The sequence below is a fragment of the Torulaspora globosa genome, chromosome 4 (genome assembly GCF_014133895.1).
Source record: "Torulaspora globosa chromosome 4, complete sequence".
Lineage (NCBI taxonomy): Eukaryota > Fungi > Ascomycota > Saccharomycetes > Saccharomycetales > Saccharomycetaceae > Torulaspora > Torulaspora globosa.
Genome location: NC_050730.1, coordinates 912,880 through 938,575, shown reverse-complemented (window position 1 = coordinate 938,575; position 25,696 = coordinate 912,880). Strand labels below are relative to the sequence as shown.

The window sequence follows — 25,696 nt, the reverse complement described above, 5'->3', positions numbered from 1 at the left end:
TAGCCGGTGCGGTACCATAAAGCTCGAAACCGTCAGATACGTAAACCCTATATACCCGTTCGTTTTGTTTTGTTTTTGCCCTACAGAGAGCTTGATGCGGTAAATTCACTGCGCTGCTCCGGTCTTGCAGAAACGAGTTGCAGCCACCAGAGAAAATGGCAGAAACATTACTTGTCAATTTTCTCCGATACACGGCTCCCAGCCTCAGAAAATGCTGCAAAACAACTCGTTCGCGGCTGAACCCTGTTCGTGCACTGCGCAAGGTGGCTCTACGCCCGGCAAAGGCTGACTGACATCTATTGTGTGTGCTTTGCCCTCTGGCAAGAATAAAACGGCTCGGATGGAGTGTGACGGAAGTTTTTGTCACTCTCCGGAAGAGAGGCTGGTGGTTAGACGGCAAAGTAGCAATAAGAGAGCTTCGCGAGCGCGTTGCTGTGTAACTACAGTTGTTGGAAGAACATGCCGAGGCATTTTGTAAACGACAGACACAGACTTGGTAGGAATGTGCAACTCGGATGGCGGGCGCGCTCGCGTATCGACAGAGATTGTGGATCTTGTATAGTAAGTAGTTATATTTGTCGCTGTTGGAATAGAGTGTTTGGTGCGGCTGCAGAGAGTGATGGAGAAGGAAGCGCAGTTGAGGAAGCTTGTGGACTCGGTGTCTCCGAGGACAGCTCATCAGTACAAGTCGTACGGTGACAGGTATATCAGATGGCTGAGGGAAAGGGAGGTCTTGGAGCGGGGGGAGGTCGAGGAAGAGGTGTTGTACAGGGATTTGCCGTTTTCGAGCCATCTGGTGCATTGGTTTCTCATAGAGACGGTGGTGCGGGCCAGGGAGCACGGCGATGGTGACGAGGAGGATGGCAGGGTGGCGAGTTTGAAAAAGGTTATTAGCAGCTTGAAGTTTTTGCACAGGCTCTGCGCTATCCATGGTAACAAGTGTTCGCTCGACGAAAAATATCTGGAAAATGTGGTCAGACTGCACTCGAACTGGGCGTCGTCGAGGAGTGCGAGGCAGACCAGTCTGCCGGTGGTGAAGATCTCGCTGAATTTGTGGAATTGCTACACAGAGACGCTGTCCGAGAAGTACTTCAGGACGTGTCTGGAAAAGCTGAGATTTCTGGTGGATTTCCATTTCAGGGTGTACACGAACCTGTCGTACGAGCAGAGATGCAAGACCAGGCTGTCTGAGTTGCAGAGCGTTGAGGGCGGCGTGCTGTGCATGGACCGGAAAACGTGGTCGTCGCTGCAGGCGTATCTGCCGAATTCGTCGCCGCAGGTGAGATCGCACATGCCGCTGGCGGTCCAGCCGCAGGCGCTGCCCTTTGTGTGCCCGCTTACGTCGCTGGCTGCTTACCTGTATTTGCGGTTTTACGGTGTCAGCTCTGTGACTAAGGGCGACGGTTTCCCCAACTTGCTGGCGAGCGGCGCTGATAGCGACACCTGGCGCGAGTTGCCTCTGATACGGGGCAAATCGCTGTCCGACTATCCAAGAGAGGAGACGCTGAGCAACTATTACTCTACGGTGTTTCGATACTGCCATTTGCCGTACAAGAGGCGCGAGTACTTCAACAGGAGTAGTCTCGAGTATCCGACTCTGTCGAGCCAAGTGTTCAACGATTTTTTCCAACAGGATTCCAGCGCCAAGGCGTCCGCTTTCCCAAACAACGTGCCCTTCGACTTTTATCAGATCATGAACTTCAGGTCACCTTATCGATGTAAGGAAAAAAATGCAGATGAGACGGGAGCTCCGCAGGGCCTGCTTGTTCAGGTGTTCCCCGAGATTGAACAGTACAAGCGAAAATATGAAGAGCTGACCGCGGACGCCAAGCAATTTCTGCAATTAATGGAGCGCTTGAGGGAGCGGCTGGTGCTCAATTTGCCCTGGATTCATAATTTTTTTCCTCAACACGACCTTTTCAGAGATCCCATCTTCCAAAACGCAGATTTCCAGTCCTATTTTCATCAGATCATTGGTAACCATCTTGGGAGTGACTCTAACGTTGTGCCATTTGATGTCTTACCAGGTTTCGACAGGTTGACCCGGGGAGCCCTCCAGGACCTGCTGATGGAGCCACTTAAAGTCGGCCCAGAGGATCACACGGTGCACGGATCTGCTAATGGACCACCGCCAGCTGCTGGCCTAGGGGCGGATGAAGTCTTGAGCAAAACTTATCAGTTCGTTCAATACCAGACGCTCACGAATTTCCAGATGCTTCTTTCCTCCTTATCAAGCATTTTTGATAAGCTAGACATGAAGAAATCATCTAGAGAGTTTATGATTCATCAGCTGAACCTTCTACAGGATACCATTAGGGAGAACATCAATGTCTCGAAACCGCAAGATGTCGGAGAATATTTGAAGAAGGAAGAACAGACAGCCGAAGAAGCTGATAAAGATCAAGAGAAGCGGAAGCATAACAACGGATTATTCGCAATCGATGATGCGCAGGAAGACGAAAGCGAAGAGGATATCAACGGTGATGACCTCCAAGAGGAACTCAAGTTTATGGTCAATGAATTGGTCGGTGATAGAGTTAGGTCCACAATGAAACTGCAAATGGAGCATTGGGAAGCCAAAATTCAAGAAATGATCACCAGAACAGTCAGTGATGAAATAGCAAAAGCCTTCGCTCAAAATGAAGAGCCAAACAGAAAGAAACCGAGACTGAGTGCAACACCGTCCCTCACCAATAATCAATCTACGTCCAGCATTGCAGCTCCGATTGACGACACGGTGGGGACATTCAAGATGAACTCAGATCTTACTACCGTCGAAGACGTCATACTCGAATGGTTTACGCCGAACCCTAACATGAACAACCAATGTGTCCACTCAATGAACAAATCGCATGGAAAGGACTGGAGAAAAGGTTTCGAAAAGCTGTACAAAGAGAGAAAGCTTATCGTCGAATTCTACATTTTCTTGGTGAATCAAAAAGAAGTTGATAGATATGAAGCAGTAGCAATCAGCGAACGTCTCAGAGATGCCCGCTCAGAGGGCAGTACTTTGAGTTCTCTCGCGAAGCTACTCAGAGATTGGAAGAAAGATCATGACAACTCCTTCGAGGGCCTAGTGAAGGATCTATAGCATGGCACAGCCTCAGATGTCTGACTGCATTGAGCCTAGCGTTTTATAACTACTAACGTATATAGTTACGTCAAAATGCTAGTCGCTTAGCAGACGTCTCGTATCAACATTAATTTGAAGAGATGGGTCACCTCCCTTGGTCTTCTATCGTTCAAGGACCATTCGCATGAGCTCTACAAGTGCCTTAAGGCTGGCGACTTTTAAATGTTAGATGCGCTATAGGTAATGAGAAAGTTCCAATTGACGGGTTGGAGATGTGCCATTTTGCTTATTTATTTAGCAAGCTGGTGTAGAGATGCGTGTGTGTACGCAGTTTTCGTACCCTGGCTAGATGATGATCCTTTCCATGAGTTGCACGAAGCTGATAACCAAGCTGAAAGACACAACTTACCACCGGTTCTTCCGCCCGGTAAGTTGAGCGATGAGAACAGAAGTTTGCCAGAGAGAGGTAAAGTTCCGACCTATGTGGTAGATTACTGTCCGCTGGTTCATTTGTACAGCGAGGAAAGGTACTGGCCGGCTGATATTTCAGACTATGTGACTCATTTCAAACTCACCGATCCTTGTGGCACACCGATTATTGACCAGCAGCACTTGACCCTGAATGATTTGAAAAGCCATTATGCCTACAAACTTCCGAATGGCAGTTCGGTGAAGATACCGAGTGATCTCGTCTACATGACGAGTTTGGACGATTTTGACAAGGATCCCAGGTGGCTTCTGGGATTTTCTCCCGAGTACGGCACTGGTCACATCAAAAATGCTCCAGCTGTGCTCTTTGTTGCAGACAAGGGGAATGGGTGGGTCGATGCATTTTGGTTTTACTTCTATCCGTTCAATCTAGGTGCATTTGTAATGGGTTATGGCCCCTGGGGAAACCATGTGGGCGATTGGGAGCATTCGCTGGTTAGATTTTACAGGGGTGAGCCAAAGTACATCTGGATGAGTGCACACGGTGGCGGCGGGGCTTACAGATACGAAGCCCTTGAAAAGGTCAAGAAATTGCGTCGAGAAAATGGCAAATTGACCCCGGACATTATCTACAGACCGCTAATCTTCAGTGCAAGAGGCACACATGCCAATTATGCCTCAGTCGGCCAGCACTCGCACGATGTGCCATTCTTCTTCATGCCATTAAGCGACTTCACTGACCGCGGCCCCATGTGGGATCCCTCTCTAAACTTTTACGCCTACACGTTGGACGACCTCGAAGTAGCTCCCTGCGGAGCGAAAGAACAGTCAATGGGCACGAGCTGGATTCATTACGGCGGCCGTTGGGGCGACAAACAGCTTTCCTGGAGCGACCCGCGCCAAAAATGGTGCCCCGTGCAATGGCGCTACATCGACGGACCGACAGGGCCGTTGACCAAGCATCTCGACCGCGTTTCTCTCTGCCCTGAGTTCAAATGGTGGAATTTCTGGAGGGGCTGCCCCGCTAGAAGACTTATCAAGAACGGCGTAGGCTTGGATGCTGAGAAAAACGATCTTCTAGGAGACAACTGCGGTATCCTACTCTACAAGATCAGACCCAAATGGCTACGCGCCATCTTCCGGTTCTTTATGTGGCGGGGTTCGATATGTTTTGTAGCCGACTATTTTACAGGTTAGCCGTCGATGCAAATCCAAGACTCGCCAGTCCTAAATTGACGATCTTTGTATATTTATTTTCTTTTCTCTATCTGTCTTTTTTAGTTTGACCGAAGGTTCTCGGATTCATACTAAACATATAGTCTGTAGAGGATAAACAACGTTAAAGCGATAAAACATGCAAAAGACATACGAGATTTGAGAGCCAACACAGCAAGAAGGGCTCTCAATGGCTCAACGACCTTCGCAGTCAGGTTCAATTCACCATCTTATCGTCAGACTGACACTCGTGTGATATGATATTTGTAAGAACTTTCTAGAAAGTGCTACAGCCGCATAGAAGATAAGGACAGCTTCTAAGAAGTTGATGGAATTGCAAGGACGTTTACTTCTTGACTAAGCATGTTTGATGGTATGCCAGCTGGTAGGTGGCCAAAACTTTGTATAAAACATGGCAGATTATCCAGCTGAAGTTGTATCATGTCACCAGGAGAACAATTAAGAATCCGTAAGATCAACTTTCATAATATCACATATTAGCCATTAGCCATGATGTTCCCAGTTATTCAATCACCATGTGTCTTTGAGACTTTGCCATCTCTCAACATGTTTGGTTTCGAACAACCAGTAGTGGCTCCAGTTCCCAAGAGAAGAAGGGGTTTGGGGCGAAGTAGTGGTCAATATCTAAGATATATGCCCTCCAGAGCTTCCGCTTCATTGAGGTACACAGTCGATGAATCGCCAGAAGGTTACACTTTGTCGCTTTGGAAGGAAGTCCCTGATGGGTTGGTTGCTGGCGCTGTTGAGAGCGAAGTCGTCAAACTCAAGGAAGAATCCTACAGGCCAAACTACCATTTGGTCCGTGACATGTGGGGCAATTCGTACTTCTTGGAAGAAGAAGCTGATGAGGAGGAGCTTATGCGCGAGGCTTTCTCCAGGTTAAACATGAAGACCGTAAGCCGTAAGGTTGCAAGATCGCTATTCCAGGAATACGAAATTGATTTGAACCACAGGGGCGACGAATTGACCGTTACAAGCCATAAGGATGGAGTAAGCAAGGCTTTTGAAATCGGTTGTCGGATTGACGATGTTAAAGTTGTAGGCTGCAAACTTAATGAGACGCTGGAGTACGGTATCTTGCAGATTGCACTGGTGAAGAGCGACGAGTGCAGAGGTAAGACAGACAATCTCGCTAGGTTAATCCAATGGTCGCAATCCCAATCTACTGGGAACTCTGAAGAAGAAGAATCTCAGGAAAGCGAGAAAGCTCGCAGAGCTGCGGAGGCGGAAGCTCAGGAAGCTGCAGACAAGGCTATAGAGGAAGCCGATATAAGGGCTAAAGTCGAAGCTCAAGTTGCAGCTAAACTGGAAGCAGAGATAGAGGCTCGCAAAGCGGAAGAGCAAAGAAAGAAGGAAGAACAGCAGAGAAATGAGGAAAAGGAGAGAAAGCAAAGAGAGGCAGAACTCAGAAGACGGATTGCCGAGGAGGAGAGGGAAAAACGGGTTAAAGAAGAAGCAAGAAGATTGAAGGAGCAGCAACTGAAAGAGAAGAAAGCATTTCTAATCGAGCAACAAAGAGCAAAGAGGCTAAGGTCCGAACAAGCAAAGACTGCTTCATCTCCCAAAACGGTTACGATCAACATAAATTTCGGTAACGATGACAGCAATGAACGCGAAGACACCAAAGAGCGAAGCGACAGCCTCAGGAGATATCAGTCACCAATCCTCGAAGATGTGGATGACGCCGAAATACAGCGATTCAATGAATCTCTCAGTAGATCACCTCAAGGCTCTCCTATACTAGAGGAGATATAATTATAGAGAATTGCATTGTCTAGCTATGTAATAATTTAAGCGCACGAGTTTATGAGTTGCAGCACTGCGTAAAATTGAGATTACAAAAGTCTTGAAGCCAAAAATCTGCTAGCTCTTTCCTGTGTACCCTCGATTCCAAAACAGGCTATGTAGTTTTCATTAAATAAATTTCCCCAACAACGGGCGTGTGGCGTAGTTGGTAGCGCGCTCCCTTAGCATGGGAGAGGTCTTCGGTTCGACTCCGGACTCGTCCATTAAATTTTTTCCCACCCTCCCAGATTTCTGCGTTATAGCAAACCCACCAGACTCTTTGGGCTGTAACTATTATAAAGATGTGTAAGCACCGTTTCTATCGTCCAGCTGGATGATTTTGGAGCCAAATGGCTTGTGAAACCATGACCAAGGACTATTGTACTGATGCGGTGATCAACTCCTCAATCGCTTCCTTCAAAACATTACTCACCCACCACTCTATCCAAGTGGACCGTCTAGTTGACTACTACTACACCGACGCGAATGCTGCTGTATCTGTGGGACGTATCATCCAAATGCTCTGCAACTGCTTGAAAGCTAGAAACAAGATCATTTTCGTCGGGTGTGGTAAATCCTTGAAGATTGCTAACAAAGTTGTCTCGACGTTGCAGTCGATGGGTATGTCTTCGATATCGATGCATCCAACGGATGCGCTACACGGGGATATAGGGACCGTGGGAGAAGGTGATTGCATTATGGCTTGTAGCACCAGCGGTGAAACCGAGGAGATCATCCAACTCTTGAAATATCTTGACGAGAAGGAAATCTGGCATGGCGAAAACGGCAGACGGATCCAAAAAGTAGCTGTGACTGCAGAAGCTCACAGCACGATTGGCTCCATGAGCGACGAATGCTTGCTGGTGCCGAAGAAGGTCAAGGAGTGCGAAGTTCAAAACGGGTTGAAAGCCCCTACTGTCTCCAGCACCTCTATGCTCATCGTACTCGACTGTCTATCTCTGGCGCTGAGCCAGGCACACAGCAACGGTGACTTGGCCACTAGAAACAAGGTTTTCGAAGTCATGCACCCTGGAGGCAAAATCGGAGAGACTACAAGATCCAACGGATCCAACACTCCGCCTCCAACCAGGACCATAGTTGATGCAGCCAAGATACGATGCGGCATGAGCGAGCTAGACATCCTACAGGCAGTGATCCTTTACGATTGGATAGATTGGGATGGAAAGAAACAAGTTCCATCCGTTGTCGTGCAGTCTCACTACAGGGCATGGAAGAAAAGCAACTCTGGAGCTTTTGACCAGTATTTGAACGATATCTTGTCTTCCGCTGCCATCTAATTATTCCAGCTTGGTCGTTATATATTTCAGCATGTAAATCTGGCGTCTGCAATTAGTGGCACTGACACTTTGACTATCGCCTCTGGCGGGGCTCATTTTCGACACTTCTACTATATTTAGTTTCCCGTTCGAGGCTCGGCGTCGCGTCTAAATTTCACCTAAAAGGAATGGCGTTTCACCAAACAGGAATGAAAAAAATTAGTCCTCGAAGAGATCAAGGACAGCTGCAATACCAGGACGTCTTTTCACCGAGTTGTATACTTCGAGTAGTCGAAGGATCAGGAGTTACTGCTAAGCTATTGATTGATCGTCAAGGAAACAGCTTCTGGAAGTAGTTCTAGCTTTTCTTTGCCATTTCAGATCAAGGTTGCATCTAGAAGAGATTTATTCGATATTCCCGATCCTTCCTACGATCGTTTCAATCTTTATCTCTGATTGATATTGGTTGATAGTGGACCTGAAGGTTTCTTTGTACTCTAGGAGCGAGCGGGCGAGCGAGCTAAGGAGAAAGAAAGCAAGCGAAAAGGACCATATTGGCCGCATTCCCTTCAAGTATCGGTTTTTGAAAGATACGCCAGTATACACTCGCTAGGATCAGACTATTGCCATGTCGGTAAGGAACTTGACTTACAACGGCAGTAGCAGCAACGACGGGCTGGGAACTTCGGCTGACGACGATAACAGAAATGGCTCTCGTTCGTTCACCAATCAGAACCCGTTTTTGGGCAGCGAAGAAGAGGAGAATGGGTTGCTTGGGCGTGGCGACCAGCATGGAGGCCGCGGGAACACAGATTCTTCTTCCTCGTCGATACATTACGAGGCGAGGGAGAATAGCGAAACGTCGTTGATACACAACACCTTCCAACACCAGGCCCAGGGAAACAGCCGGATATCGGACTACAAGGGCTACTACTCGAGGAATGGCCGCGGTTCATCGCAGGGAGGTCTTGGATCGTCAGCACGTGATAACACACGGTTGAATCCTTCCAAGGCACTACCATCGTCTACGTCTTTGAACACTGGTCTCTCCGCCAACGATATACTGTCCCCACCGGAATACGATAGGTATCCGCTGGTTAGCTCCAGGGTTACTTCGATGGCGCAGCTGAACAACCCGGCGCACGGGCACGTTCCTCCGGTGTCGGCCTCTTCGTCGGCTGGCAATGTCTCCAGCTCATCGATTTCATCAAATCCTTTCCTTGGTGAGCAGGACTTTTCGCCGTTTGGCGGCTATCCGGCATCGTCGTTCCCGCTATTGATGGAGGAGAAAGAAGAAGATGACTATTTGCACAATCCAGACCCAGAGGAAGAAGCAAGATTGGATAGGAGGCGATTTGTCGATGATTTCAAACACATGAGTAAAAGATCCTTTGGTGGACTTGTCGGCGTATTGGGGCTATTCTTGGGCGCGATGGTTATTTTCATCGTTGTGCCGACTTTGACTTTCACCGGTGTTACGCATCATAAGCAAGATGAGGTCGTTTTCTTCTTAACTGACTACGAATATCCACAGCTTTCAGCAATTAGAACGAGTTTGATTGATCCAGACACTCCATCCAGCGCGATGACGAGACAGGCCAAGGACGGCTCATACTGGCAACTCACGTTTTCAGATGAGTTCAATGACGTAGGAAGGACATTTTATGAAGGTGATGACCAATTCTGGACCGCACCCGACATCCATTATGCTGCTACGCACGATTTAGAGTGGTATAGTCCTGATGCGGTGACGACCCAGAACGGTACCTTACAATTTCGAATGGATGCGTTCAAGAACCATGAGTTGTACTACCGTTCCGGAATGGTTCAAAGTTGGAACAAACTATGTTTCACTCAAGGCGTCTTAGAAATCTCAGCAAACTTGCCAAATTACGGACGTGTCACTGGTTTGTGGCCTGGTTTGTGGTCAATTGGTAATCTTGCGCGTCCGGGCTACACAGCCACATCTGAAGGTGTTTGGCCTTATTCGTATGATTCGTGTGATGCTGGTATTACGCCGAATCAAAGTTCTCCCGATGGTATTTCGTACTTACCTGGCCAGAGACTGAGTATTTGTACTTGTGATGGTGAAGATCATCCAAATCAAGGAACGGGTAGAGGCGCCCCAGAAATCGATATTTTGGAAGCTGAGGCCGATACTCACCTGGGTGTCGGTGTTGCATCTCAATCTTATCAAATCGCTCCATTTGACATCTGGTATATTCCAGATTATGATTTTATTGAGATCTATAATTTCACCACAACATCTATGAATACTTACTGCGGTGGTCCAGTCCAGCAAGCAGTCTCAGCAATTACCACCCTTAACACTTCGTGGTATGAATTTGGTCCCAACGCAGGCAAGTTCCAAAAATACGCTTACGAGTATCTGAACGATGACGAGGATGGGTACATCCGTTGGTTCGTCGGAGACGTGCCTACTTATACTCTTTACGCCAAGGCATTGCATCCAAACGGCAACATCAACTGGAGACGAATCAGTAAGGAACCAATGTCCATCGTGATGAACTTAGGTATTTCAAACAACTGGGCCTATATCGATTGGCAATACATCTTCTTCCCTGTGACTATGTCTATTGATTACGTGAGAATATATCAACCCAACGGTTCGGTGGATATGACCTGCGACCCCGCCAGTCACCCAACCTATGACTATATCCAAGCACACCTGAATGCATACATGAATCCTAATCTGACGACTTGGGAAGAGGCTGGTTACACTTTCCCGAAGAATATTCTGACCGGTAACTGTAAGAGCTCAAAATATAAGCTCACCAGCTGATTTCATTCAATTGCATTCTTACGAGGCTGTTTCTCAATCAAACGGCGCAACCACACATACATCAAGGAAAGAGCTCTCGGCGTTCGACTCGACGATTTGTTTCAATTACTTACAACACTGCAGAGGGTACCGATTACACAGGCCGGTTTCCTCTGATCATATATTTCTTTTCCAATTCTCGTCGACTTTTTCAAGTTAATGTTCCATTATGTAGAATACTTTAAACTTCAAATTACATTCAAAGCAAGCTGTAGGCTCATCACACTAGCTTCCGATGAAGGCGTCGCATTGGGTGAAAATATCCGCTCCTGGCTGGCCTGAAGCGACATTTACAGGGTGACAAATCAAAGTTTACTTTATTAGTCGCTGACATGCCTGATTCAAAAATCAGCTAGCAGCCATGGACGAGAAGGACATATTATAAGTGAAGTGAATAACGGAGTGCCAAGTGAACATCGAGATAGTAAAAAGATAAATCAGTAGATTCTTCATAGCGATGTCAGATTAGGTGGCTGCACATGGCTGTTCCACACTGGTATGGTTCATTCAGTACTAATTTGCACAACAAATTCCGAGCGCAAGTGGTTTAGTGGTAAAATCCAACGTTGCCATCGTTGGGCCCCCGGTTCGATTCCGGGCTTGCGCAAATTTTTTAATACAGAAACTTGAATTGTCACTTAACTATAAAAGAAGATCACCATGATTTCAGATACATGAGCACATCCAACAGCCAATGGTCCATGCGAAATGTCTGGTTTGCCTGTTCTCATGAACAGCTGTCTCTTCTTTCATTGTCCGCTTCGCGCTTCGTAATGAGCTTTTAGATGGGATCTTGAAACTCTTGCAGTACTAAAATTATTCAACAGAGAGTTGTAGAAATATCTAATCGCTAACTTCGCTGCCATGCCGTCCCCATTACCAATAAATACCCCAAGTAGCAATAGGGCGTCGAACTCCTCACCTCCACCATCTTCATTTGGTGGCGGATTTGGTAGCGCCAGTGGTTTCGATCAAGAATCTCATTTAGGCTCGAGGGCACAGTTCCCTAGCTCGTCACAACCCCAGCCAGCCGCTTTCGCTGCAACCGGCACTTCGCAACTCAGCTCACAGAATGCATTTAGCGATGACAGATCTGGCGATGCCGCACCAGATCTACCGATGCAGAGCATGAGAAGAAGAACAATCAATCATGTCAAAAAAGTGGAAGATGTTACAGGAGAGAAGGTGCGTGAAGCTTTTGAACTCTTTTTAGAGGAGTTCTCGCTTCCCACTGCTGATGGTGAAAGAAGAGATAAAGTTTACAGAGCCCAGATCGAGTTTATGAAAATATATGACCTCAGTACCATTTACATTGATTACAGACACTTATCTATGAGAGAGAATGGTGCTTTGGCTTTAGCCATATCGGAGCAATATTACAGATTTCTTCCATTTCTGCTGAAAGGACTGAGAGCCGTTATTAGGAAATATGCTCCTGACCTCCTTCTTTCTGGGGATTCATTGGATAATTCCGAGGGTGGGATAGAAGACTACACAAATTCGCAAGGAAATAGTCAAGCGGCTGAGACGCGTCAAAGCACTGGATCACGGACCTCGGGCTCTCAAGAGCAGGGCGAGCGAGTATTCCAAATTAGCTTCTATAACCTGCCCACGGTTCATAGGATTCGTGATATCAGATCTGAGAAGATCGGCTCCTTGCTTAGTATCTCAGGGACAGTTACGAGGACCTCCGAGGTTCGTCCAGAACTGTTCAAGGGCAGTTTTACCTGTGATATGTGTCGTGCCATAGTTGATAATGTTGAGCAGGCATTCAAATACACTGAACCCAGCTTTTGTCCTAATCCCTCATGCGAAAATAGAGCCTTTTGGACATTGAACGTCTCGCGTTCGAAGTTTCTTGACTGGCAGAAGGCCAGAATACAGGAGAATTCCAATGAAATACCGACGGGTTCCATGCCACGTACTCTAGATGTAATCTTACGTGGTGATTGTGTGGAACGGGCCAAGCCTGGCGATCGGTGTAAATTTACAGGTACTGAGATCGTTGTTCCTAATGTGGCCCAATTAGGCTTGCCTGGTGTTAAGCCGACTTCTACCATGGATACAAAGGGAATTGCGAGAAGCTCCGAAGGTCTGAACAACGGTGTTAGCGGTCTTCGTTCCCTGGGTGTGCGTGATCTAACTTATTCGATAAGCTTTCTGGCCTGTCACGTCGTTAGTATAGGTTCTAACGTCGGACAGGCCCAACCGGATGAGACAGATCTCGAGAGCAATCTACAGGCCACTAATAATCTGCAAACTACAAATGTTTACAACGACGATGGCAAAGACCAAGAGGTTTTTTTGAACAGTTTAAATTCAAACGAAATCAACGAATTGAAAGAAATGGTGAAAGACGAACATGTCTACGACAAGCTGGTGAGATCGATCGCTCCTGCGGTCTTTGGACATGAAGCTGTTAAGAAAGGGATACTCCTTCAGATGTTGGGTGGGGTACATAAAAGCACAATTGAAGGTATAAAACTGAGAGGTGACATAAATATTTGCATTGTTGGTGATCCGTCGACATCCAAATCTCAGTTTTTGAAATATGTGACAAGTTTCGCCACAAGATCTGTGTACACATCGGGCAAGGCGTCGTCGGCCGCAGGTTTAACAGCGGCTGTGGTCAGAGATGAGGAGGGTGGCGACTACACCATCGAAGCCGGTGCTCTGATGCTTGCTGACAACGGCATTTGTTGCATCGATGAATTTGATAAGATGGACGTTTCAGATCAGGTTGCCATCCACGAAGCCATGGAGCAGCAAACCATTTCCATCGCGAAAGCTGGTATCCATGCCACCTTGAACGCAAGAACTTCGATTCTGGCTGCTGCAAACCCAGTTGGCGGTAGGTACAACAGGAAGCTTTCGCTGCGAGGCAACTTGAATATGAGTGCGCCTATCATGTCAAGATTTGACCTGTTCTTTGTCATTCTCGATGATTGCAATGAGAGAATAGACACAGAGCTGGCGTCTCACATTGTGGATTTGCACATGAAGCGGGATGAGGCTATCAATCCACCGTTCACCGCGGACCAACTCAGACGTTACATACGTTACGCCCGCACTTTCAAGCCCATTCTGACAGAGGGAGCCCGCAAATTCCTAATCGCCAAATACAAGGAACTAAGAACAGACGACGCTCAGGGCTATAGTAGATCGAGCTACAGAATCACCGTGAGACAGCTGGAAAGTATGATCCGATTGTCTGAGGCCATCGCAAGGGCCAATTGCGTCGACGAAATAACGCCTGCGTTTGTGGCGGAAGCGTACGACTTGTTGCGTCAAAGCATAATCCGTGTAGAAGTTGACGACATAGAAGTCGATGAAAACGAGGAAGCGCAGGACGAGCAGGACAACGCCGACACTCCAACCGATGGAGATGCCATGTCGCCCGATTCGACTGAAACACACGATTCCGCTACATCCGCCGCTCAAGCCCCAGAACCCGTCGCTAAACGCAAGACAAAGACTACCGTTTCCTACGAAAAGTACGTCTCCATGATGAACCTGATAGTTCACAAGATAGCGCAAGTCGAGCGTGAAGGTGGCACCGAACTTACCGCACCGGACATCGTCGATTGGTACTTGTTGCAAAAGGAGAATGACCTACATTCAGAAAGCGAGTACTGGTCCGAAAGAAAACTCGCCTTCAAAGTACTGAAAAGGCTGGTAAGAGACAGAATACTGATGGAGATACACGGCACAAGACACGACTTAAACGACTCCTCCCTTCCAGCAGACGCAAGTGACACCAATCAAGAAAAAATCGTATACGTTGTTCATCCAAACTGTGAAATATTGGACACGCTCGACCAGGAGCATCAATCGCACTCCCCATAGCCTCTGGGAGATCCGCGCCCACTCCCAAACTATAATCTCGATATGGCCATGAAACCCATGCTTTTTTTTCCTTATGCTCAGCCCGGGGCCGCATACGGAGCCAAGTTGGGCTACGAGTTTCGACATATGCATCGAATTATGGCTGCTTCCGTCTATCCTGCTGCTGCCAAGTTCCAGCCCCAGTCTCCCGGCCTGCAGCCACTACTCTGATAGATTTTTCCCCTGTTCATCTGCAGACAGATAAGCGTTGAAATTTTAGGTGGATTACGGGCTGCCGAGAACAGGGAGCGTTTGCGCATCCAGAAGAGGAAAGCAAGAAGTAAAAGGGAACGAGTGACAATCACAAGGACAACGAGGGGCATTCTCTAAGTGTTGTCGGGCGTGGCCTAAGCAAGGTGCCTGTATAAATAGCTGGAGAGGAGAGTTGGTTTATGAGGTGCTGCTATAAACCCCACTGGCTCGAGGAGGATCTCAAATTGGTTGTTCTTTCCTCTGAACAGAAAGACTGCGGAGCGAGAACGGAGAATTGGGTGTTAGACCGATCAATCCTACAAGATGACCACTAGTACGTCGAATGACATGATTCCTGAGGAGCCACGTGCTCCTCACGTCCCCCGTTTGACTAGAAGGCTGACCGGGTTCTTGCCCCAGGAGATCAAGTCGATCGATAACATCATCCCATTGCACTGCAGAAAGGTATGGAGCAAGCATCAGGTCAAGAAGTTCGAAGATAACGAAGGGTTCCAACAGAGGTTTATAGGTCACGTGGAGACGACGTTAGCGAGGTCACTTTACAACTGCGATGACCTGGCAGCCTACGAGGCCACGTCTCTCAGTGTTCGAGACAATCTGATCATCAATTGGAATGCTACGCAGCAAAGAATCACCGCTCGGGACCCTAAGCGTGTTTACTACCTGTCTTTGGAGTTCTTGATGGGCAGGGCTCTTGACAATGCGTTGATCAATATGGAGGTGGAAAAGCCGGACGGCAAAGGTATGGAAAGCTCGAGGGCGTTGGTGTCGAAGTCTTTGGATGACTTGGGGTTCCGCTTGGAGGACGTTCTTGAGAAGGAGCCGGACGCGGCGCTAGGTAACGGTGGTCTTGGAAGGTTGGCAGCCTGTTTCGTTGACTCGATGGCTACACAGAATATACCGGCTTGGGGTTACGGACTCCGTTACGAATATGGTATATTTGCGCAGAAGATCATCGATGGCTATCAGGTTGAGACCCCTGACTACTGGCTGAACTTTGGCGATCCGTGGGAGATTGAACGGAACGAAATTCACGTTCCGGTGACATTTTACGGTTATGTAGATAGGCCATCTGGAGATACGTCGACTTTAGCTCCTTCTGAGTGGATTGGTGGTGAGCGAGTTCTTGCTGTGGCATACGATTTTCCTGTACCTGGTTACAAAACTTCTACCGTTAACAATTTGAGGCTGTGGAAGGCTAAGCCTACAACAGAGTTTGATTTTGCTAAGTTCAACAGCGGTGATTACAAGAATTCAGTTGACCAGCAGCAGCGCGCCGAGTCCATCACAGCTGTTTTGTATCCGAACGACAATTTTAACCAGGGCAAAGAGTTGAGATTAAAGCAGCAGTATTTCTGGTGTGCGGCATCGCTACATGACATCATCAGAAGATTCAAAAAGAGTCATAAACCTTGGTCAGAGTTCCCTGAGCAGGTAGCAATTCAGTTGAATGATACGCACCCTACTTTGGCCGTCGTTGAGCTGCAAAGAATCCTAGTTGACATGGAGAAACTGGATTGGCATGCGGCTTGGGATATCGTTGTCAAGACTTTCTCTTACACCAACCACACGGTGATGCAGGAAGCATTGGAGAAGTGGCCGGTCGGGTTATTTGGCAAGTTGCTACCTAGACATCTTGAGATTATCTACGATGTCAACTGGTTCTTCTTAAAGGAAGTTGAGAAGAAATTTCCAAAGGACTTGGGATTGCTCGGACGTGTGTCAATTATTGAGGAAGCTTCTCCTGAGAGACAGATAAGAATGGCTTTCTTGGCTATTGTTGGCTCTCACAAAGTGAATGGTGTCGCGGAGCTGCATTCTGAACTTATCAAGACAACCATATTCCAAGACTTTGTCAAGGTCTATGGCGAAAAGAAGTTCACTAACGTGACTAACGGTATTACTCCAAGAAGATGGTTGAAGCAGGCTAATCCCAAGCTGGCTGAATTGATTGGACAAGCTATCGACGATCCTGATGAAAACTATTTGTTGGATATGTCCAGATTAACTGAACTGGCAAAGAAGGCGGATGACCCTGATTTCCAGGAGAAATGGGATAAAGTTAAAGCTGCTAATAAGGTGCAGTTGGCTGATCTGATCAGAGACATCAACAATGGCGTCGACATCATCGATAGAGAGCACATCAACAACACCTTGTTTGACATTCAGGTCAAACGAATTCATGAATACAAGCGTCAACAGATGAATATCTTTGGTGTCATCTACCGGTACCTAGCCATAAAGAGATTGCTGAAAGAGGGAGCTTCTATTAAAGAAGTGGCGAAGAAGTATCCACGCAAGGCATCCATTTTTGGTGGTAAGAGCGCGCCTGGTTATTACATGGCCAAGCTTATCATCAAACTGATCAACTCAGTTGCCGAAGTGGTTAATAACGATAAGGAAATTCAGGACTTATTGAAAGTGGTCTTTATTCCTGACTACAACGTTTCAAAGGCCGAAATCATCATTCCCGCCAGTGATTTGAGTGAACATATTTCTACAGCTGGTACCGAGGCCTCCGGTACATCCAACATGAAGTTTGTCATGAACGGTGGCTTAATTATCGGCACAGTTGATGGTGCTAATGTCGAAATCACCAGAGAGATTGGTGAGGACAATATTTTCTTGTTTGGTAATTTGAGTGAGAATGTCGAGGAGTTGAGATATAACCACCAGTTCCATGAAGCTGAAATGCCCACCGAATTGGATGTGGTCCTTAAATGCATCGAGAGCGGCAAATTTTGTCCGGACAATGCGAGCGAGTTCAGGCCCTTGACGGATAGCATCAAGCAACATGGTGACTACTACTTAGTGAGCGATGACTTTGAATCATATCTGGCCACCCAAGAATTGGTTGATGAAGTTTACCATGGGCAGAGGCAAGAGTGGATTAAGAAATCTATCTTGAGTGTTGCCAATGTTGGTTTCTTTAGCAGTGATCGTTGCATTGAGGAGTACTCCGAAACTATCTGGAATGTTGAACCAGTGAAGCCAGAAGAGTGATTGACATCAACTACATTCATTTAATAAATGGACAAATATCCAAATGCTGAGCCACCGACATAAAGCTATTTGTTTTGAATATCTATTTGCCTAGCGTATATACCTTTTTAAACTTGGTATAAACTTTTATCTACTCCTTCTTGGGAGGTCATGTCCCAAGGTCCGAGGTCTGTTGCACACACAACAATCAAAAACAGGCTTTAAATCCCGACCAATCTTATGATAGAGCTTAATCTCTTAAGAATTAGAACGATGGTTCAATTGATAAAGGGGAAACCCAAATTATATGCGAACTAAGCGCTGGTAATACCGAACTCCTCGCCTAGCGCCTGTCCCAATCTTTTCAAACCTTCAAGTAGCTTTTCTGGAGCGACAGCAGCGTATGTACCTCTGAAGAAAATCTCATTTGGGTTGCCAGCACTTTTCGAGCTTTGAGGTTGAGGTGGGACAGTTTCGCCATCTGCCTTGAACCAACTACCTGGTACGACTAATACCTGCCTAGCGATGACTTTGTCGTAAATCGCCTTCTCAACTAGGGATGGATCAGAGTTGAATTTAGTTGCGAAGGCTGGGTGGGCACTGGCATCGATAGCAACGGTGAAGAACATACCGGCAATGGGCGGGTTCACCTTGAATGCATCCGATTTTGGCAAATATTTGTGAAGACCGTCGAGAGCACAGTCACGCTTCAAAGTGTATTCGTGACGCAAGCCAATCAACCAGTCAATATAACCTTCTTGACCCCAACGGTTCAAAGTAGCAGCGACCAACGTCTGTGTGAAACCAGCTGGAGCTTGAATAGTCATTTCATGTAGCTCAACGTAACGCTGCAGCAAAGGTGCTGCACCAGTGATCCAACCCAGTCTAGTACCTGGAGCCAAAACTTTGGAGAAAGAATCCAGTCTGATAACACGACCCTCGGTGTCAACGCTTAGAAAGGTCTTTGCCAAGGATTTCAAGAACTCCTCGTGAGATTTCTTGGCGCCCGATTGCGACTCCTCTCTGGCTTTGACGTCTGCAACATATGGCTCCATCTGCAGGAAGTAGTATGGCTCATCCTCCACAATCAAAAAGTCGTGCTTCTGGGCTATGCGGTAGATTTCTACCTTTCTGGCATCGGCCAAAGACGTACCAGTAGGGTTCTGACCGGTCGGAATCGTGTAGAGCAACTTGGGCTTTGGTGCCTCTGGAGTCCAGTTGTCCAAGATCTCCTCCAGCTTCTCTGGGATAATACCGTCGTTATCGATTGGCACCGGGAAACAAGCGACACCCTGAGCCTCCGCAGACGACAGAGACGAAGAGAACGAGTGAGCCTCGGTCAAAATGACATCGCCACGGTTACAGAAAACCCTCAGAGTCGATTCCCACGCGTTGGTGTTACCAGTGGTGGCGATCACGTTCCAGTTGGCATATTTCAAGTCGTGAATAATCTCGGTATGTTCCTTCAAGAACTTGATCAATTCCGGCTGACCGGCGCTGAAACCGTATTGCAAGGCTCTAGCCAGCGGGATATCGCCCTCGGATGCTTCGTTCTTCTTGACAGCGAGACTTAAGCTGTCGTCTTTCGATCCGGTCAGAGCCGATCCTATACCATTGGTGAACGGTGGTAACGCAGCATTCGCCTGCAAATTGTCCCAGGGGAAGAAATCGCTCATTGGCAACCCACCACCCAAGAAGATGATGTTTGGATCATGGAACAGGTGGATACATGTCTTCAATGGAGATGGCTTACGAGCCTTCGTCTCTTCAGAATACAAATGTGAAAAATCCCTAGCATTTGGCAACGTCATTTTTCCTATACTAATTCTACCAGTTTAGAGCAACAAAACTATGCTCAGACCCATAAAATTGACCGCTTCCTCTTAAATACAGCTCTGATTGAATGCTTGACCTCGTAGAAATATTTTCTACTATTAGTCACCTCGAGCTCTTAGATAGCGGAACTCTGGCTCAATTAGGAAAAAACTAAAAAGTTTCAACGACTTTACAGCGAAATCAGAGAAACGTCGAGCGATAAGCTCTGAAAGCCGTAGATGACTGTTATCTGCCCGGGATCGCCAGTAGGACGAGTCGAGTCACCGATTGCTGGGCTACTGGCTTTCTTTCGCCGCGTCGAAGCGTCAAGTAGGAAGCAACGTAGCGTCTTTGCCAGATTCTGGCACATCTTGGTGCCCACTGGGACATTGGCTGGCAATGGGCCTCGGCGAGCAGTAGAAGGGCTTCTTGGGAGGCGTTTGAGAGCGTCACGTGCGCTTTTTTCGTTGGGTCTTGTTCAGTGTTTGATTGGGATAGATAGTTGGAAACTTGCTAGTGCAGCTTGTGACTATCGCTAGTGGAGAGGCGGTTGTAGAGGTTTTGGCTTGTTTCCAGTCGTTTAGAAGATGTTACCATGGTCGTACTTGGGTTGGATCTCCTTTACGCTCGCTTTGGCTCGCGGTTTGCTCACCGCAGGGGATTACTATGTGTCGCCCGAGCTAATACCAGGACTGTCGGCGATTGAGGACGAGGAATTGGTCCCAGAGATGTATGCTGGACATATCCCATTTGAGGGTGAGAACGAGGGCGAGATTATGAAGTATTTCTTCTGGAAGTTCTGTCACCCCAGACAGTACTCTGACACTCTGGTTTTCTGGTTTAACGGTGGTCCTGGATGTTCTTCTATGGATGGTGCCCTTTTGGAGACCGGTGCTTTCCGGATTAATTCCGATGGCAAGGCGTATCTGAACCCTGGCTCTTGGCACACTCGGGCAGACATTGTCTATGTGGATCAGCCTGTTGGCACAGGCTTCTCAACTTCCAGCAGTGAGCCACCAAGCTACGACGATGACCTCCTGCTGGTCACAGAGCATTTCATGGGGTTTCTGGACAGCTACTTCCAGTCTTTTCCGGATGATTTGGCGAAAGAAATCATTCTGGCAGGAGAAAGCTATGCTGGTCAGTATCTGCCCTTCTTCGCGGAAGCCATTATGAAGCACAACGCTGATTTGGAAGACAAGTACATTAAGTATGACCTGAAAGCTATTCTCATAGGAAATGGGTGGGTTGATCCTAACACGCAATCGCTGTCGTATTTGCCCTTCGCTGTGGAGAAAGGCCTGATCGAAAGGACTAATCCACACTTCTCCGACCTCCTCAGGGCCCATGAGGACTGTCAAAATGTCATCAACCGCCATGTGGATGGAACAGATCAAAAATTCGCCTACGAGGAATGCGAACAGATAATCACTTTACTTTTAAAATTCACGAAGGACACGTCTTCTGACGCCGCCGAGGATGAAGTTTGTTTGAATGTCTATGATTATACTCTAAGAGACTCCTACCCTTCATGTGGAATGAATTGGCCCTCTGAGTTACCTAATATACCGAAATTCTTCAGCACGCCCGGCGTTATGGAAGCCTTACATTTGGATGCAGAGAGCGTGCCAAGATGGCATGAATGTGACACGGGAGTGCTAAAATCATTGAAGAACTTGAGATCTAGGCCATCAGTTGAGCTCCTTCCTTCGATCCTTGAGTCTGGAGTGGAGGTCTTACTCTTTAACGGTGACCATGATTTGGTATGCAATAACAAGGGTGTTCTGGATTATGTAGGCAATCTCAATTGGGGCGGACAGAGAGGTTGGAGCGATAAGAAGCAATCTTATGAGTGGTACCACCTCAATTCCGAGTCGTATGCGGAAGAGCTTGCTGGCTATGTGGAGCACGATAGAAATTTAACGTTTATCAGCATTTACAATGCGTCACATATGGTTGCGAATGACCATAGTCTGGTGAGCAGAGGAGTGCTGGATATTTATATGAATAACGTCCTTCTCGAGGTGATTGAGGGAGAAAACTTTTTACTGAGTGCTGATGACCTCGATACTTTGGAGGACGATGAAGACGACGAGGAAGATCATAAAGAGGACAACGAGATCACTGATGATGAAAGCTCAGATGATAATGAGATTGACGATGGAGAAAATGGAGATAACGACGATATTTCTGAGTCACCAAACTTAGAGAATAGCACATTGCTTAAAAAAGTGAAGAGTTTTATCGTGGCCACCATGAGTTTGTCTCTCTTTGGAGCAATTTGCTATTATCTGTATCTGAAAAGATTCAAGCGTAGAAGACGTGCGATCCTCGTGGATCCAACGAACAGACATGACAGCCAGAACAAGACAGTGTCATGGGCGGATGATCTCGAGACAGGCACTGAATCCGACCTTGACCAGGCGCAAGGTAGAAAAGCTCCAACAGGCGGCAGGAAGAAGAACTCGTATACTAGTGTTCCAAGTACTGACTTGGATGAATCTTTCGAGTTGGATGACTTTTAGGTATGATTCCATAGCTTCTGGCTCCAAAGACTACTAACTACTCTAGCGCACGGCGGCAGTAAGTGCGAGGCGATCGGTCAAATAAACTGCCTAAGGGAGTCAGGTAACCGATTTTCCTCGAAAATAAAGATATTATGTCACTGCTAAATAATAGCCTTCTGTACAGTTTTACTCTGACGGCCTCCGGTGCAAAAGAACCACAGTGTAGACTTACAATGCCCATCTCAGGAAGAAAATGGACCGACAGATAGCTTAACCTCGCGGTAAACGTGGCGATCAGTAAGCTAGATCTCATGTCATATTGGATTGCTGTGATACAACGCTTCGGATTATAGCTTGTATGTTTTAGATGTCGCACTTGCTCGGACCAATCCGATATATGCGGCCAGCCAGTGCGATTGAAAAGCCTACCAAGGATAGTTTACCGGTATTTCTGTGCGGTGGAGTATTTATTATAATTTTTACCTGTCTTGTAATATAGGACAGTATTACCGGCTGACTTGACAGATCAGGATGGATAACTGATTAACTCGAAGCCGGACCATCGGCATCACACCGTGATTCCTCCAGTATCGCCTCGCATATTCCCTGCTCCTTTCGGTCGACCATTTTCGTTTCGATGAAGCAAATACACGTTTCCTCGTCAGTTCACTACAGAGTAACCCAAGCTGAAAGGAAGGTCTTGCTTACGTTACCATTCTACGGCACCTCACATCGTTTGGGGATGTAAATGCGCATTCAAAGAACCTTAAGGCTTCTCAATGCCGATGTATTTCTCGGCGTCAGTCACCAGCTAAAAGAGGCTGACTGTAGAGTTTACATCGTCAAGAGGCTGCCATTGCTAGCATGTAGTTTGCTGTTGCGGGCTAAATGATGGCCTCTATCTGGCAGTATGAGCTGGCCTTGCGAAGAAAGTTTCCATCTGCCAATTCATCATGTTTAATAGTGATTTACAAGCTCTCTGCCAAGACTTTATTTTGTATAGTGCTAATTTTGCAAGCGATGCCCTGCTAGAAGTGAAAAAAAACCGAAAAAGACTATAAAGATAACCAAAAATTATCGTTGTCATATTTATTATCCGCATATCCCGACTCTGAGAATCATATAGTATGAGCAGTCTGTCTGCGGAACAGATTGCCAAGGCTCTCGAACTCAAAAATGAAGGTAATGTCTTTATCAAGAAACAGGATTATGCCAAGGCTGCCGAGCTGTACACCAAGGCTATCGAACTTGATCCCAACCATTCTGCTTATTTTTCGAATAGAGCGTTAGCCCATTTGAAATTGGATAATTTCCAAAGCTGTTTGCATGATTGCGACGAGGCTTTAGCTCTAGATCCGGCCAACTTGAAAGCGCATCATAGACGTGGACTAGCTTATATTGGTCTGCTTGAGTTCAAGAAAGCTAGAAGTGATTTACAGATTGTTTTGAAGAGCAAGCCGGGGGATGTCACTGCAAAGAGAGCTTTGGGCGTTTGCGAGAAATTCATTCGTGAAGAGAGGTTCAGGAAAGCCATAGGAGGAGATGAAGAATACGGTAAAGTTGATTTCTGTGAGAGCTTGAAATTGGAAACGTATGATGCAAATACTGATCTGGCCAAGTACGAAGGACCAAAATTGGAACTTGAGCAATTGACAGATGCAAAAGGCGATGCGGCGGGTGCGGAGGTTAAAAACATGACGACCGAGTTCATTTCGAGACTGGTGAACGAAGTTTTCTTGCAAAGCAAGAATATTCCGAAAAAATACGCTGCCGCTATCATTTCTCATGCTAATAGACTGTTCCGCCGCGAACCTACTGTGGTGGAACTTTCTAATAGATCCGACCCGAGTGTAACGATTTCAGTCTGTGGCGATACGCATGGTCAGCTCTACGATGTGCTTAATATATTCCGCAAGTTTGGCAAAGTGGGGCCAAACCATATTTATCTATTCAATGGTGACTTTGTGGATCGCGGATCATGGTCCTGTGAGGTGGCACTGCTCTTTTACAGTTTGAAAATTCTCTACCCAGACAGCATTTATCTGAATAGAGGCAATCATGAAAGCAATAACATGAATAAGATTTACGGCTTCGAAGACGAGTGCAAGTACAAATATTCGGCACGCATCTTTGACATGTTCTCGCAGAGTTTCGAAAGCTTGCCGCTTGCTACGGTGATCAACAACGACTACCTTGTGATGCATGGTGGGCTGCCAAGTGACACTTCCTGCACTTTGGAAGATTTCAAGAAAATCAACAGGTTTTCACAACCACCAAGAGAAGGAGCCTTTATGGAGCTATTGTGGTCAGACCCTCAGGAAGCCGACGGCTTCGGGCCCTCACAACGTGGCCTCGGTTTCGCATTCGGGTCTGATATTACTGCACAGTTTTTGCAAAAGAACAAGCTTCGTAAGATCTTCAGGTCTCATGAAGTAAGAATGGGCGGTGTTCAATTGGAGCACAATGGTAAGCTGGTCACGGTCTTCAGTGCGCCAAATTACTGCGACAGCCAGGGAAATTTGGGTGGCATTATTCATGTGGTCCCCGGCAAAGGGCAGCTCATTCAAAATGGTAACGACGACGAGGACTTGATTATCGAAACTTTCGAAGCAGTTCCTCATCCTGACGTCAAGCCAATGGCGTACTCCAACGGCGGTCTTGGATTCTGATGAAAATTGATCTTCTTCAAATTTGTAATCATATAGTAAATAGCAAGAGATGAGCCTATAGATGGAATATGGATCTACTGAGGCAGCAGATGCAATAATTTGAATTTTCAACTTTTTATAAGCTGTCCAGTGTAGGAAAACTGCAAAAAACACTCACGGTGGGGGTCGAACCCACAATCTTCTGATTAGAAGTCAGACGCGTTGCCATTACGCCACGCGAGCTTGTATTTTGTTGATTTTTTCGCAGTAAGGCTCGCAGTAGGCCATAACGAGGCTCTTCTGCTCCAACCTCTGCAATATAAATGCTGAACTGTGAGTAAACGGGATCTGCTGTGTTGCTGTCAGAGATGCATGGCTCTTGTTTCTGCAATTTCGATCGCTTACAAGCGCTGCTAAAATCAACCTTGAAGGTTCCTTGATATTTTTCTAAATGAGACCGTACCATTCCATTTTGGTAACCTGAGTTGTTCATGTCAAAGTAATACCGCCGGCGTCTTTACTTTGCTTATTTTGATTCGTTATTCCAGGTCTGCTATTATCTTATTTCACATGTGACACTTGATCTTTTAATATGTTTGCTTTTACTATTAGATCAGTTCTGGCAACATTCATCACGGGCTTCCTGAAATCTTAACTGCCAGATCCCGGATAGTGAATTCATAGTTAGGTATGACAGAATAAGGCCGCACAAATCTTCATTTCAGGCCAATTCATGAGTAGGTTTCCTAAGTGGGAGGAGATAAACGCAATCGTCTCTTCTACATACACGCCAACTTAACCATCACCACGACCAATAGGGAACATCTAACCTAGGCGGTTGAGCACAATAGTATTTGGATTGCTCGCTCATCGGGCTCAGAGTGCTACTAACCATTTGTTGAAGGAATAGATCTGGATTAGGATCACGATCGTGCAAATGACCACCACGATCATCAGTTCCACACCTCTGCCGTACAAGTCACTTAACTTACCAAGAAGGACGC

At 46.7% G+C, this 25,696-nt stretch overlaps 10 protein-coding genes and 3 non-coding genes across 13 annotated transcripts; 11 read left to right on the top strand and 2 right to left on the bottom strand.

Annotated features, from left to right (window-relative positions):
- Positions 1–619: 619 nt before the first annotated feature.
- On the top strand, positions 620–3,091 carry CBF2 (Cbf2p; the record flags this gene model as incomplete). Its single annotated transcript, XM_037283776.1, has 1 exon — positions 620–3,091. The coding sequence occupies one exon, from the start codon at positions 620–622 to the stop codon at positions 3,089–3,091; it is 2,472 nt and encodes an 823-aa protein (XP_037139672.1).
- Positions 3,092–3,316: 225 nt separating this feature from the next.
- On the top strand, positions 3,317–4,699 carry HG536_0D05190 (uncharacterized protein; the record flags this gene model as incomplete). Its single annotated transcript, XM_037283775.1, has 1 exon — positions 3,317–4,699. The coding sequence occupies one exon, from the start codon at positions 3,317–3,319 to the stop codon at positions 4,697–4,699; it is 1,383 nt and encodes a 460-aa protein (XP_037139671.1).
- Positions 4,700–5,227: 528 nt separating this feature from the next.
- On the top strand, positions 5,228–6,493 carry HG536_0D05180 (cell envelope integrity protein TolA; the record flags this gene model as incomplete). The annotated part of the gene is made up of 1 exon (XM_037283774.1): positions 5,228–6,493. One exon carries the CDS (start codon positions 5,228–5,230, stop codon positions 6,491–6,493), a length of 1,266 nt encoding a protein of 421 aa, XP_037139670.1.
- Positions 6,494–6,674: 181 nt separating this feature from the next.
- Positions 6,675–6,747, top strand: HG536_0Dtrna6A. The gene has a single exon. It is a non-coding gene; the product is annotated as a tRNA-Ala (tRNA).
- A 126-nt stretch (positions 6,748–6,873) lies between these two features.
- HG536_0D05170 (uncharacterized protein) lies at positions 6,874–7,821 on the top strand (the record flags this gene model as incomplete). Its single annotated transcript, XM_037283773.1, has 1 exon — positions 6,874–7,821. The coding sequence occupies one exon, from the start codon at positions 6,874–6,876 to the stop codon at positions 7,819–7,821; it is 948 nt and encodes a 315-aa protein (XP_037139669.1).
- Positions 7,822–8,428: 607 nt separating this feature from the next.
- KRE6 (beta-glucan synthesis-associated protein KRE6) lies at positions 8,429–10,603 on the top strand (the record flags this gene model as incomplete). The annotated part of the gene is made up of 1 exon (XM_037283772.1): positions 8,429–10,603. One exon carries the CDS (start codon positions 8,429–8,431, stop codon positions 10,601–10,603), a length of 2,175 nt encoding a protein of 724 aa, XP_037139668.1.
- A 575-nt stretch (positions 10,604–11,178) lies between these two features.
- On the top strand, positions 11,179–11,249 carry HG536_0Dtrna9G. The gene has a single exon. It is a non-coding gene; the product is annotated as a tRNA-Gly (tRNA).
- Positions 11,250–11,506: 257 nt separating this feature from the next.
- MCM6 (MCM DNA helicase complex subunit MCM6) lies at positions 11,507–14,488 on the top strand (the record flags this gene model as incomplete). The annotated part of the gene is made up of 1 exon (XM_037283771.1): positions 11,507–14,488. One exon carries the CDS (start codon positions 11,507–11,509, stop codon positions 14,486–14,488), a length of 2,982 nt encoding a protein of 993 aa, XP_037139667.1.
- Positions 14,489–15,043: 555 nt separating this feature from the next.
- Positions 15,044–17,743, top strand: GPH1 (glycogen phosphorylase; the record flags this gene model as incomplete). The annotated part of the gene is made up of 1 exon (XM_037283770.1): positions 15,044–17,743. The coding sequence occupies one exon, from the start codon at positions 15,044–15,046 to the stop codon at positions 17,741–17,743; it is 2,700 nt and encodes an 899-aa protein (XP_037139666.1).
- Positions 17,744–18,036: 293 nt separating this feature from the next.
- ARO8 (bifunctional 2-aminoadipate transaminase/aromatic-amino-acid:2-oxoglutarate transaminase) lies at positions 18,037–19,533 on the bottom strand (the record flags this gene model as incomplete). The annotated part of the gene is made up of 1 exon (XM_037283769.1): positions 18,037–19,533. The coding sequence occupies one exon, from the start codon at positions 19,531–19,533 to the stop codon at positions 18,037–18,039; it is 1,497 nt and encodes a 498-aa protein (XP_037139665.1).
- A 591-nt stretch (positions 19,534–20,124) lies between these two features.
- KEX1 (serine-type carboxypeptidase) lies at positions 20,125–22,062 on the top strand (the record flags this gene model as incomplete). The annotated part of the gene is made up of 1 exon (XM_037283768.1): positions 20,125–22,062. The coding sequence occupies one exon, from the start codon at positions 20,125–20,127 to the stop codon at positions 22,060–22,062; it is 1,938 nt and encodes a 645-aa protein (XP_037139664.1).
- A 1,109-nt stretch (positions 22,063–23,171) lies between these two features.
- PPT1 (protein serine/threonine phosphatase) lies at positions 23,172–24,713 on the top strand (the record flags this gene model as incomplete). The annotated part of the gene is made up of 1 exon (XM_037283767.1): positions 23,172–24,713. One exon carries the CDS (start codon positions 23,172–23,174, stop codon positions 24,711–24,713), a length of 1,542 nt encoding a protein of 513 aa, XP_037139663.1.
- A 150-nt stretch (positions 24,714–24,863) lies between these two features.
- Positions 24,864–24,935, bottom strand: HG536_0Dtrna6R. Its single transcript has one exon. It is a non-coding gene; the product is annotated as a tRNA-Arg (tRNA).
- Positions 24,936–25,696: the final 761 nt, after the last annotated feature.